Below are 14,202 nucleotides of genomic sequence, written 5' to 3'. Positions count from 1 at the left end.
TAGCTGGAGGGAGGGAGGAGAGACTGGGCCATGGGGCACTCCTGGCAGAGTTAGACTCATCCTTCTTTACGTGTGCTAAGTCACTCGGTTGTGTCTGACTCTGCGACCCCATGGACTGTGTAGCCTGCCAGGCTCCTCTGCCCATGGGATTCTCCAGGCAAGAATGCTGGGGTGGGTTGCCATTTCCTACTCTAGGGGATCTTCCTGACCCAAGGATTGACCTGAGTCTCTTAATGTCTCCTGCATTGGCGGGTGGGTTCTTTACCTCTAGTGCCACCTGGAAGCCTCCTGGTCTGGGTCTAAACCATCTCACCTTTTACTTCCCCACCCCAACTGGAAATCATCTTGTCCCTCCCAGGACCCTCACTAACCCCTGGCCTTCCAGCTGCTGTATAGCAATTGTGACCTTGGCTGTGACCTTGAGGTCTGGGGGTTGGGGAGGGGACATGCCCCAAGTCACCTCAGAGCTCCCCTTAAGTGGAGAAAGAAGTGGACGGAAATGTACTTTACTGCGTTGTTTTGTCTTATAAGGAGACATGACTGGTTTTTGCATTCCTTTGTTTCTGAAAAGATTGTTCATGAATGCTGATGATCATGTAAGTTTATGGTTGTAAATGGGAACTTTTTCTTTTCAGACAATGTGGATGCCAGTGATCTTAAGCAGTTTTTTGAGACCAACTATTCTCAGATATATTTCATCTTCTATGAAAATTTTATAACACTGGAAAATAGTTTGAAATTAAAAGGTAAGAATTTCTACAAATTTTTTTTTTGATATACAAAGTTCTGTTTTTTTTTTTTTTAATAAAAATACAGGAAGTTCTTGGAGGTTGTGTGTGTCACGTGCTACAAGTTACATGCCTTTAAGCTTCCTCTCTTTCCAAACACTTAGCAGAGCTGTGAACTCACAGCGGTTGCGTCTTTCCCTTGAACTTTCTCTCGTACAGACGTTAACTGAACAACAAACAGCCAAGGGGAAAATAGAAAGACAAGAGATCCACGGAAGGGGACTTCCCCTGGTTGCCCCAGTGGCTAAGACTCTGCACTCCCAATGCCGGGGGCCTGGATTTGATCCCTGCTTGGGAAGCGACTTAGCAGCAGCAGCAGGGAACCAGAACGCACATGCTGCAACTAAGACTCTGCACATACACACAAATATATATCTATAAAAATAGAAGGAAAACCACAGAAAGTGTGAGTTCCATTCCAGAGGTTGGTGGGGGGCGTTGCAGTGGGCTGAGACAGGGTCACATGGAAAGAAGAGGCCATAGAGAGGAGCATGGAGGCCACACAGCTGCCACTTAGGCCCTTCAGGGGATACTTCTCCAGCCTCTGTTACGTCAGGGCACACGTGGACCTGGGCCCAGAATGCCAGCACCTATTCTTTTTAAATGAATTTCTTAGCTTTTCCCCCTCGTGATTTATAAATTGGTACACATCTTGAACTTAAATTTTTTTTCTGCCAAATTGGTAGATATCTCAAATATGGAATGATGTGATTTTTATCTTGCCTCCTAGCTCTGTTCCACTTCATAGTAGTGTGATAATATATTCAATTAAAATAGCAAAGAAAAAAAATTAAAACCTGGTATCTAAGAAAACAACATTACAATCTACAAACCTCATTTTTTAATAGGCCCTTCCTCCATCCCTGTTCTCCTTTTCCTCCCTCTATCCTTTAGGAAAATTTGGTGGTTCAAGACTATCAGTCAGTTTGTGCTGCGTAACAAATTGCACAACAAACCATCCCAACACTGAGTGCCTTCAAATAACCACTAGTCATTTAATTTGTGATTTTTCTGAATCTGTTGGGCAGTTCCTCTGGTTTGGGTTGGCTCCTGCCTCTGGCTAGTGGCGAGTAGCCTCATTCACACATGTCCTGATTGTGAAGCTGCTGCCCAGGGTGCCTTAATGGTCCTTCACCTGGGCCCTCTTGCCCAGCTGGCAGGGTTCCTTGGGCTCCTGCACTTGTGGCCTCAGGGCTCCATGACCTGCTGGCGAGTACGGCTTTTTGAGCTCACCTCACGTCTGCTGTCGTCACCATGGTTGGAGCAGGTCACGTGACCTCTCGGATTCTGGGGCTGGAGAGAAATAGACCCTTCTTGATGGGGAGAAGACTCGGCCACTCTGTTGCCTTGTATCTCCTGCAGAGTCACGACGAAGGACCGATGAAAAGAGGGAGAGGCTTTACAGTTTCTTGCTTTTAGTACAGTCTGTGTGTTGACTGGAGCCCAGGGGAGGAAGTTACCAAAACAAAAGAAGAAAGGAAAATGGTTGCTAGGAATAACAAAATCATCTTGTGATCCCTTCAGCCCTCCATTTATTCAGCCAAACCTGCGTTGTTGGTTCTGCCTTCAAAACGTATCCAGAATCGCCAGCCTCTCCCCCCGGCTTCTCCTCCTGACCTCTCCTCCTGGCCTCCTCCCGTTGTCCTCACCTGGGTTACCACAGCCACCTCAGAACTGGCCTCCCTGCCACACCGTCCACGTGACCCCACCCCACCCCACCCCACCCCCGCCAAAGTCTCTGGGAAAGACCAGCTGGAGGGTTGCTTTGGTACCCTCTGCGTCTGTCGGTCATGAGCTCCACGCTGCAGACCCTCCAGTGGCCTCCTGGTCCCCTCACGCCCTGCCTGCCCACCCGCCTCACCCCCATGACTCTTCCCCTCGCTCCAGACACAAGGACCTCCTCGTTGTATCCTCCCCATGCAGACCCGCTCCCCCACGGGGACCCTGCACTGTCCAGTCCCTCCACCTGAAACATAGCCACCCCCCCATTTCCATACCCCGGGTCTCCCTGTGGCTGCTCCCTCACCTCTTTGAGGTCTTTGCTCAGGTATCCCCTTATCAGCAGGGTATCCCCAACTTCCCTAGTCAACCCCAAACTGCCCTTTGGGGCATTCCCATCTGCTTCTTGGTTTCCTCACTCATTTCTGGAGAGCCTTCTCCTGCCGGAATGTAAGCCTCCCCAGGGCAGGGGTTTACACCTGTGAACTCATGGGCCCTCAGATCCCAGAAGAATCCCTGACACGGAGGCCATCCTCGGAGTTTGTTGAGTGAATGAGTGACAGCCGCTTCACAGAGCTGTGGGGGTTCAGATCCAGGGTCAGCAATGTAATTTTAACCTAATTTTTAATATCTTAAAATTGGCACATTGTCATAATAATGAATTCTTTTTTTATCTATTCCAGGGAATAATAAGTCACAAAGGGAGGAGCTGGACTCCATTCTCTTTCTTTTTGAAGTAAGTTTTTATTAATTCATTTAGCTTTTAAGATTCTCGTCAAAAACAAGGTATTTTAGATCTTTAATGTTACTTGAAGACAAGTAAAAATGATGGGCATGTGTATCCTTTTACAAACAAGATGCTAAGAATGTTCTTGTGATTTTTTTTTTTTCCCTTGTGGGAGAATTTTTCCTCTGTGGGGATCTAGATGGGAAGTTATTAGATGGAAATGTTTGTACATTTTAAACATCGATATTGCCAAATTGCTCTTCAAAAAGGTCGTATAAATCTATATGTAAACTTCCACGTAAGTCTTATGTAAATTTCCCCAACCAACTCTGCAGATAATTTTTTTCTTTTTAATATATACGAATTGACATGTAAAAACTCGCAGTTTTTCACATATATTTCCCTGACTGCTTTTAAGGTTGCCACCTATGTGTCTCTGTGTTCACGAGTGTTGATCATATGTTCTGTCCAAAGGTGGAACAATGGCTGTGGCTTTTGATCTATTAAGAGTAAAGTCTTTCTTGTCTAGATGTATTAGACAAGTGATCAGATTACTGATGCCTTGAGAACTACACTGGAACCAGATTATAGGTTCTGAACGTTAATTGTTGGTTGTCTAGAAATGATTCATGCTTTGAAAAGACGTGTGCTGAGCTTGGTGGGAGACCAGCTTTGTGACTGTTGAGGAAAGTCGTATATGTGTTTGCTGCAGAGCTGGCTGAAGGGGTGGCTGAGGGGCAAGGCTGTCTGGGTTCGTGAAATAAAACAGATGCAGAAACCTCCAGCCTGGTACGGGTTCGCGGCTGGCAATCCATCACTGGTCACCCATCTCTTCTGAGGGCCATGCTCCTTCCTCAGAGTCCCAGACATTGATTCAGGGCATGTTTTGTGGTGGTTCTCTGTGTTTCTTGTGGTTACCCTGCTGTGAATGAAGCTGGCGCAGAGGAGCTGTTTTTAACAGGAGCTTTAATTATGTCTGTCATTTAAACAGGTTTCTACTGACCATTGCCGGTTGAACTCTTCTGTTAGTTTATATTATTTATGTAGAAGGTTAATGCATTTGCTAAAGAACCCACCACACATAGGTAAAGCATGAGGATAAAGCTCACAGGCTTGCCACACCCACCATCGCCACCTGCCCCCGCACCCCCACCCTGCCACTAAGTTTAAGGTCCAGAAACTGCAGTGTACCTCCTCCCTGACTGCATCCCCGCTCTGGTTTGATCTCCTTGCAGATTACTTTATGATTATTCAGATTTTTTGTAAAAAAATTCTGATTTGGTTAATTGCTTATTTTTCTAAGAATTCAAAAAATTTGGTCCTATCCCCAGTTTTAAAACTTATGGCCCAGTCCTTCCTTTAAGGTTCATAATCCCTTCAGTTTTATCTGCTTTGGATTAATCTTCATTGTCTCCAAACTGTTGCTTATTATTAGGGGAAGTAGTTGCAGTGTTAAGGTTGGTGCAAAAATAATTGCGGTTTTGAACCCAGAGTTTTAAATCATTATAACTAGGTTCAAACACATCCTTATTAATCAAAATAGGAACCATTACAGTCAACACATTTTTGCCAACAAGCGACAAGTTTGTTTATTCTTGTAGCATAAAAATCTGTGCTTCAGGATTCAACACGCTCTTGGGAAGCATTTTCTGCATCCTGCTGGTTATGGAAGTGTTGTCCCTGCAAAAAATTGTTGAGATGCTTGAAGAAGTGGTGGTTGGTTGGTGAGAGGTCAGGTGAATATGGCAAAACTTTGTAGCCCAATTCGTTCAACTTCTGAAGCGTTGGGCGTTGTCGTGGTGAAGAATTTGGCCCTTTCTGTGGACCGTTGCCCATTACAGGCCTTGCGGTTTTCAGCACATCGCATCGATTTGCTGAGTATACTTCTCAGATGTAATGGTTTCACCGGGATTCAGAAAGCTGTAGTGGATCAGACCACCCAACAGTGACCGTGACCCCTTTTTTGGTGCAATTTTGGCTTTGGGGAGAGCCTTGGAGCTTCTTTTCCATCCAGCTGCTGAGGTGGTTATCAGTTGTTGTATAAAATTCACTGTCACAATCTGATTGAGAAATTGTTCATTGCTGTTGCACAGAATGAGAGATGATGATGCTTCAAAATGACAGTTTTTTTTTTGATTTGTGGTCAGCTCATGAGGCACCCATTTATTGAGCTTTTTCACCATTTCAGTTTGCTTCAAATACCAAGTGACCATAGAAGAGTCGATGTTGAGTTCCTGGGCATCTTCTCGTATAGTTGTACCAGGATCAGCTTCCATGATGGCTTTCAGTTGGTCCTTGTCAACTTCCAATGGCTGGCCACTATGTTCTTCATCTTCAAGGCTCTTGTCTCCTTTGCAAAACTTCTTGAATCAGCACTGTCCTGTACATCCATTAGCAGTTCCTGGGCCAGTTACGTTGTTGATGTTGCCAGTTGTCTCCATAGCTTTACCAATTTTGAACTCACTGCACCGTATCCTGGAACTTAACCCAGAGATCAAACCCACGCTGCCTGCATTGGAAGCTCGGAGTCTTAACCAGTGGACCACCAGAGAAGTCCCTCTGTGTGTTTTTGCTTTTTTTTTTTCCTTTTCATGTTTTAACTTCTTTTGGTTTGATATTCCTATGTGGCTGGTTTCATTTGATTGTCTCTTGATCCTTGTTCATTATTAGACATCTTTTACTTTCCGAAACAGAAGATTTGACACTGTATCTGATCATTCTCCTATCTGAAGTCTGTCTTTGGTTGTCAAAAGCTATTGGTTATTTCTTCAATCTCTCAGAGTAGCTTCTTCTCTTGTACATTTTGTGATACCACTTTGAGATCAAAACTCATGGGATGCATATTTAATTTGTTTGAATCCTTTTTTTTTTTTCCTCAAAGGGTTTGTTTTTGCTTTTGCTTGGGGTCTGAGAGTGTGCTTGTTTGGAGTCCCTTTGGCTCCACTTGAGGGTCCTGGTTCCTTACTGGCATCCTAGGCTCAGTTTCTCACACCCACGTTGGGGTGGGCTCGAGATCTAGAACTTGAAGATGTCCTTGGGTCCTCCTTGGATTTGGCATTTGCTCCCCTCCTGCTTCCTCTCTGGCTGTGTTTTAAGTCCTTGCTGGTTTCCCTGTGTCCCTGAAGTGTGGAAATGACAGTTAAGTTTTGCTGTCACTGTCCCACAACAGGAAAGCCCATCAGAGCCTGTAGCCTTGTACCCCTTTGGGGTGGGGGGCTGGTTTCAACACTTCCTCCTTGTGCTCAGAAAGTTTAGATTAAGGAGGGTGTTACTCCCCATACATTACCATCTGTAGGGGGTTTGTTGCTCATGTAAGAGAACAAATATATCTTATTCACAGCTTCATAAAACCTTCATCTGGTGCCATAAACATGAGTGAAAAATGAACCTGCACCACTTCTGTTTTGTTTATGTTGTCTCTGTCTCCATCCTCAGAAGGTGGGTTATAATTTGCATGGTTTGTTCTGAGGGTTGTGTAACTTCGTCGCCACCGTCTACAAGTTAGTGCCACTTAAAAAGAGGTGGTTTATGAGGATTTGAAGGTAAATACTTATCAAGGTGTAAATAATTGGGAAAGGCTTCCTTCAGAAGAAGTGGAATTATTAAGACGTGTTAAATTGCAAAAGGGCTACTGTGTAAAGATTGTCAATAAATAAGAAATAGATTGGAAAAAAGCACGGAGGTAAGGGAGTTAAGAAGGCAAGAAAGAGGAGCCTGTTAGGGGAGCTACTGCTTGCTCTGTAAGTCAGGGCTGTCTAGACGGAAACCTTTGAGGAAGGAAGCAGTCATTTTTTTCAATGTAGTGAACCACCAACCACATCACCCTGCTTGATGAAGCAATGGTGTCAGTCCAGGCTGAGTCTCCTTTAGGCAGCCGGAGGACTGTTACATCTGCCTTTGTGTTCAGTGGAGGACGGTACCCCTCAGAAGCTGACCTCAGCCACCCTTGCCCTTAGTTTCAAACTTCTGTACCACTTGGATTTTCTCTTGTTGCTGGTTCACAGGGACGTTTTTCACAACTAATTGAGGTTATGACTCCTTGGTTTTACTCTTCTTCTAAAAACATATTTCATGGCACTTCCCTGGTAGTCCAGTGTTTAGGAATCTGCCCACCAAGGCAGGGGACACAGGTTCAATTCCTGGTCTGAGAGGGTCTCACATGTGGTGGAGTAACTAAGCCCATGGCCATGAATACTGAAGCCTGAATGCCTAGAGCCAGTGCTCTGCAACAACAGAGGTCACAGCAATGCAAAGCCCAAGCACTGCAACCAGAGTAGCCCACGTGCAGCAACACAGACCCAGTGCAGCCAAAAAAAAAAAAAAAATCATCTATCATTGCTGTGTGTTTCAAACGGGTGTGTGGAGGTGATGGTGTGGGGCCCCATGCCATGAGTCTCCATTGTGCCATCCTGTTTAATCCTTTCAGGAAATTGGAGGTAGATACAGTCTTTTCAGTTTTTTATGGATGGAAGGATGAGGGCTTCATTGTGTCAGGTGACTTGCCCAAGGTTGCATATCTGTCCAGTGGTAGATAGAGGCTGAACCTCTGGTCTCACTCTGGAACCCATTCCTGAACTCAGCACCGGGCTGTGCACCACTTAGGAGTCTCAATGATCAAGCTGTGCTCCAAGGGCTGTGATACCAGCATACGCCTATTCTTGTGCAGGCCATTCATTCATTAGATGTGTTTATCGCATATCTACTATGTGTCAGGCGCCCTTCTAGATGCTGGAGGTACAGCAGTGAAATGGACAGAATCCCCTGCCCTTATGGAGCATGTGTTACATTCCGTGGTAAACTGAAGAGTCCCTGGTGAGAACGGGTACGTCAGAGCGCCAGTAACCACCTTCTGAGTCAGGAAATTCTGAACGGCCCTTCTCAGAAGTGACGGTGGCCCTTGAGGTGGCTACCTACATAGGTCAAAGGAGGGTTGATGTGGGAATGTCAGGCACCTGGTGAATGGCTTTCAAGGTCAAATAACTGACTTGACTTTGAGATCCTTCTGGATTCAGCAGTTGAGAGGTTTTTAACCCTTCCTGGAATTTGTTTTAATCAGGTGTGGGAAGACTCACAGACCTGAAGATGATTGGCATGAAGGCAGAGGTTGTTATAGTACGTACAGTGCCAGAAGCAGGAGGTGTGGGACGTCAGGTGGGCCCTGAAGAGAAGCTCCAAGGTGACGAGAGCAGGAGAGAGAGGAATGGAGGTGGCTTCTGTGGGAAGGAAAGGGCCAGGCAAGGTCATGAGCAGGCAGAGCAGATTTAGGGTCAGATAATTTGAATCCTGTCAGTGGGCTGTGGGCCATGGGGGTGGTCCCTGGCTGTCCAGGACCTGGTCCCCAGGTGATCTGGGCAGGAGATTGTGTCCCAGGCAGTGAGAACCCAGTAACGGAGGTGGCCGTGTGCGGATTTGGGCTTGACTGGTTTGCATATCGAAGGTGCGCTGGTAGGTACTATCCAGGAATCCGCTAACCCTGGGGAGGGTAGTCTCTGCCAGCCCAGCAGGGCTCCAGGCGTCAGAGCACCAGGAATCGAGAAAACGAGAAGCCACAGTTGTTAAAGAGATGCGTTTCTAGCTATCTGCCACGCTATACATTATCCTTCCTTTAGCAGAGAGACAGGGTGTCTGGATTGTTTGACAGCAAGGTGTTTCCCCAGCCTCCCACTCCCCAATTAAAATGCACATCTGCAGAAGAGGTTTCATATCAAACTTACCTGTATTTTGGCCTCAGATGCTACTTATTCATCTGTTTTTCCAATATCACACAGTTAGCAATCACAGATCTACAGGACATTTGATTCCTGGATCTGTTAGTTTTGAATTTATCCATCTTACCCCAGGAGACTAAATAAACCCTGTGTTTGTCCTCCCCAGAGACTGAATGGGGTCTTTACCTCCTGTGAAGTGTTGTCGGAGCTGGTCTCACACTCGGGATCCCTGGGTCTCCTGTGCAGGCTCCCGTCTGGCTTGGCTGTCGGGACCACTCTGTGAAAGTGCTGTCACCCCCCTGAGCTTGTCACCTGCCACCCTGCTTCCCACCACCTGCCCCCTCCCCTCGCCGCGCCTCCCCACCCAGGCCTCTTTCTGCACAGCTTCCCTCCTGCCTCTTGGTTTACAGAGTTCTCTTTTCAGGGCCTGTCCATTATGCGTCTCTTCATCTGGCCCATTTTTCAGGCTCTGTTCAGACCCACCCGTTTCTCCTGGCATCTGCAGCTGAAGGTGCCCACTGTCCTCTGTGAGCTCCTAGAATGCACTCCGGCTTGTCCCAGCTGGTTGTTCCTAGTTTTCCCTGAAGGTGGCCCTCTCTTAGCTTCCTAACCAGACAGGAAGCTCCTGGGCTGGCCCTGCTGCCGTGAGAGAGCATCCTTTGGGCCCCCACAGCGCCTCGCACTTGATAATATTTGTTGTTGGATTAAAGCCTCTTAAATTCTCCATTTATCTCCCATGGGATCATGTGGTATTTTTATGCTAAAAAAGTATTTTCTTTCCTCACTTGAAACTCCCTGGACAAAAGAGATAGGAGAAAGGTAGCAGAAGGGCCAGCGAGGTTTGGATCCGGCTTTGGTACAGCGAGCCGCGTGGCCTTGACCAAGGCCCTGAGCCTTCCTTTGTCTTAGAGCCTATGCCTCTGTGGCAGGGGTGGGACCAGCTGAGTTCTGGGGGCACCTCAGTTCTACCAGCCGAGGGTCGCACAAAGTAGTTCTGACCGAAGTCTCCAAACGAGACATCTTCAAAATAAGAAGTTTGCAGAGAAGTCTTTTTTCAGCCTGAAATTTAGCTTCATGCTTCTATTTAGTTTTAATATTTAATCCGTTTACCTCTGGTTAGCCTTTGAGTCTCTAAACATCCCTGTTGCTTTCTTCTCTGGAGCAGCCCTGTTCACCAGAACTTTCTGGGATGATGGGACTGTTCCATATGCAGTTAGGCCACCACTGGGCCACTTTGTGCTTGGAACGTGGCTAGCATGACTGAACAACGTAAATTTTAATTGTACGTCGTTTTATTTGATGTAAGTTTTAAACTTAGGTGGCCACACGGGTGTTAGTGGCTGCCAGTTGGACCGTGAGGCTATGACGTGTTCCCGTACAGCCTGGCCGCCTCGTCTGGGAGACTCGTTTCTTCTTCCTCAGGCACCTGGTCAAGTCCTCAGCCTGTGACCCTTCCCTGTCCTCGTGGGGAGCAGACTTCACCACAGGTTTAGGGTTTTGCTGGAAGGAGGCTTTGGCTGAAGGAAACATGCCCCTGCCTCTTGGTTGGGGAAGTGGCCTTCTGCAGATGCAGAGTTGAAAAGTCAGAAAACAATTTCATTCTTCTCTTTTCGTGCTTATGTTAAGATGAAATGAACATTCTAAATCAGGGGCTGTCAAACGAGGTCAGATTTCATCTGCCCCCTTCCGTCCATCCCCCTGATAAAGAAAACAGCGTCAGTGTCCTTCCTCCCAGGGTGCTGCCTGGTGTCCTCCCCACCCCTATGTTGGTGGGGGGTTCTGGTGGGAGAAGCCTGGACCTCAGAGCCAGTGGTGAGTTGCCTGGAGAGCACGGATGACCAGAGGCTTCTTCAGGGGCTGACAGAAGAGCAGGGTGTTACTGGGGCCCGTAGGTTTTGTTTTTCCTTCGCTAACGAGGATGACTTTGATGTGGACATCAGCCTCCTCCTTGGCATCTGTGGGGGTGATGCTGGCTCGAAGGGGCCCTTCCTGGGCAGCCTTGCTGGGCACACTGGTGTCTGGGAGTCATAATGACCAGCTGGGAGTCCAGGACCCTAGTGGGCTTTCTCTCTTTACTCTAATGGAATTCAGTCTGGGCTCTCTTGTTTTTCAGTGTTCCATGGGAGCTTATATCGATAGTGGGTTTAGCCTCAAATTCTTTTCCTCAAAATAGGGGGAAAGGACTTTCAGTAGGCTTCCAGATGATAATAAGTCAGCTGGACCAATGCAGAGCCCCAGGCTGTGCGGGAGAAGAGGAGACGACGGGCTGGTTTTCGCTCTGTCCAGTTGCTTTCCCTGTGCCGGTTCAGTATTGACTGTATTTACCATACATGCATTTATTTATATATTTTCACACTTAATAGTCCCGTTCTACCTCAGATATTAATAATGAAGACTTGCCTGAAGTGAAACTAGAATCATGGCTATAATAGGATTATAAGCCATTCTGACACGTTTGCCCCCTCTCCACCTCTCTCCCTCACCCCCACCATTCTTCTTTTGGTGGATCTGTGTATCCTTTATAACTCTTTGAAAATGAAGACCAGTTTGAAGCTCCTGCAGAGGTTCAGGGGAAGTGCTTGGGCTGAATCACGACCAGGTCTGTGCATTCAGGGCAGGTGATTGGTAGGATTAAGTCACGGGCCTTTGTCTCTTCTGAACAGAAAACACAGAGCAAGGCCACAGAATTGTATTTTCACAGTTAACGAATTTCCACAGCCCCTGGTCTCCTCCGCTTTATTTGTCATTATTTATTCCAGACTGTCCACCATACAGCAGCCCTCCTGGGCGGCTCCCCACTCCACACCGAGGGTATCTCACACTGTTAGTGCTTTTTATTTCTTTTTCCTGTAAGGACCAGTTTCCTGCTATTGAGTGGAGAACGGACAAGAAGAAATAAAATGAACACGAAAAGCAGATTCTTCTTAATTCCTTGAAATCTAAGTTCTTGTTGAGGATTTCAAATATTTGGATGCTTCTATGGATTTTTTTTTGTTTTTTTTTTCTCTTAAAAGACTGGTTCCAACTTTGAGTGCAGCTCCTTGGTCACTGCCATAATTCTAAATGACTGATTGCAGTTGAGAAAAGTCAGGGTCCCCAGAGAACAGAGCCAGCAGAAATTCCTCTCCACCCTGCAACCCATCCTGAGTTCTAGTCGGCCAGCGGAGTCAATGCCCCGGATTATCATGACCAGGGTACTGGGTCATTGTTATGACACTGGTGTTTATTGTAACACCAGTTACAATGGTATGTATATTCACTTATTTATTTATTTCAGACTTTAAACTTTTTATTTTGTATCGGGGTATAGCTGATTGACAATGTTGTGGTAGTTTCAGGTGAATAGCGAAGGTACTCAGCCATACATATGCATGTCCACTCTCCTCTAAACCCACTCCCAGCCAGGCTGGCATATAACATTGAGTTGAGTTCTATGTGCTATACAATAGGTCCTTGGTGGTCATCCATCCTGATTATAGCAGTGTGTGCATGACCTTCCCAAACTCTCCAACCATCCCTTCCCCTCAGCAACCATAAGGGTATTATGTATATTTAAAGTAATCATCAGTTCAGTTCAGTTCAGTCGCTCAGTCGTGTCCGACTCTTTGCAACCCCATGAATCGCAACACGCCAGGCCTCCCTGTCCATCACCAACTCCCAGAGTTAACTCAGACTCACGTCCATCGAGTCAGTGATGCTACCCAGCCATCTCATCCTCTGTAATCATAGAGACGTAGAATTGACCTGGTTTTCTTCATAACGTTAGTCATGCTTGCTGTTTTTATTAATGTTGGGCCCTTGTTTGGGGGCAACTGCAGGTGGGCACATGCGTGTCACAACCATGTGTGATCTGCTCCCCAGCACCACTGAGACTTCCTCAAGCGGGGTTACAGGGGAGGCTGGGGTCCAGCTGTGCCCTTTCTCCGTGGTCTCAAGTGTCGGCAGGGGTCGTGAGTCAGCTCAGTGATCGCTCCCTAGCACCGGGCCCTGCACAAGATGTTGGGGAGATAACGCAACCCGGGGCCGGGTCTTCTGTTTCTGGAGCACGTATCTGCTTCTGATCATGAAATCTTTATGATCTCTGCAGACGGGAAGATGGAAGCAGGGTATAAACATCTAATCGCTTCTAGAATTCTAATTGTGGTTATAATTCAGCAATCTTTTTACATATTACTAATAACAATTTGACTTAGATGACAGTGTCTGAGTTGAAAGGAGCCATTTTCACTGGACATTTTAACTTCTAAATTTAATACCAAGACTACAGTTTTCCTTATGCCTTGTGACTTCTAGGTGAGAAACTTGGGACTGACCCAACAGAATATACTAAATTACTCAGTTTACCTGGGAGGAAGGGGATACTGAAGCTGTTAGAGAAGCCTGCGGCCGTGTGAAATTACACTCCAGTGGCCCTCTGCCACAGCTGGGGTGCCGCGGCCCTCTCCCGTGGTGTGCACCATGGTCCTGGGTGGCTGACACCTCCAGGAGTGGGTCCACCGGAGGTAGCACCCACAGATGCTCCCAGGAACCCCGCAAGGGCAGAGGGTAGAGTCTGCGTCAGGACCACATATAAGGAAACGTCACACTAAAACTCGAGCACGTTGTAGTCACTGTTAGAACAGCAGGAGATACACAAAGACCCTTTTCTCTCCCTTTAAACTGATTGGAATGCATAGGTGACCACAGTTTGGACGAGTTGGTTTCTTCATGTATCAGTTTAGGAGACAGTTGTACGTGCGTTTGCTGTCATCCGATGGTCATTTTTCTGTGGCGTGTTTTGCTTGGATGCAGTGTGGTGGCTGCTACACTGACACCCAGTGTGTGAGATGCTCGCCATGCAGGACAGGCTGAAAAGCCTGCTGACATCAGCTGCTTCTGCAGACCTGGTGTTCCCTGGGTGAACTTGGCAGAGGAGCTCGCCGTGAGCTGACTGCGGTTCTGTGACACGTTCTAACTGTGTGGAAGCGGGTGTTTAAATGCGTTTAAATCCTTGTAGGTTCTAGGGGTACAGGAACCAGGTGCTAGCATCTCCTGGGGGAGTGGTTATTTCTCTGCCTGGAAACTCTCTGGATGTAAAAATTTTTTTTTCTTCTTGTTCTGTGAAAAATGGCACAGAAGAAACAAACAGCTGGTTGTGTTGGTATCAAACTTGAAGAGATCTGAAAAATGCAGTTTCTAGCCAGTAAATAGAAGCTTGAATTGAAGAAGAGGTGGCAAGTTTGGTTGTGACTGAGGTTTCCTGCGTCAGAACCTCGGGTGT

At 46.8% G+C, this 14,202-nt stretch overlaps 1 protein-coding gene across 5 annotated transcripts in view; it reads left to right on the top strand.

The window, feature by feature from the left end:
• RALGAPA2 (Ral GTPase activating protein catalytic subunit alpha 2) overlaps positions 1–14,202 on the top strand; it is a 279,065-nt gene that overhangs the window by 35,548 nt on the left and 229,315 nt on the right. For all 5 annotated transcript variants that reach the window (XM_061436379.1, XM_061436376.1, XM_061436378.1 and 2 more), the window contains exons 2-3: positions 636–746; positions 3,191–3,243. In XM_061436379.1, the coding sequence (XP_061292363.1) occupies positions 636–746; positions 3,191–3,243 (164 nt within the window). The remainder of the gene's footprint in view (positions 1–635; positions 747–3,190; positions 3,244–14,202) is intronic.

The sequence above is a fragment of the Bos javanicus genome, chromosome 13 (assembly GCF_032452875.1).
Source record: "Bos javanicus breed banteng chromosome 13, ARS-OSU_banteng_1.0, whole genome shotgun sequence".
NCBI lineage: Eukaryota > Metazoa > Chordata > Mammalia > Artiodactyla > Bovidae > Bos > Bos javanicus.
Note: the sequence above shows the minus strand (reverse complement) of the source record. Positions and strands in the feature narration are given on the sequence as shown.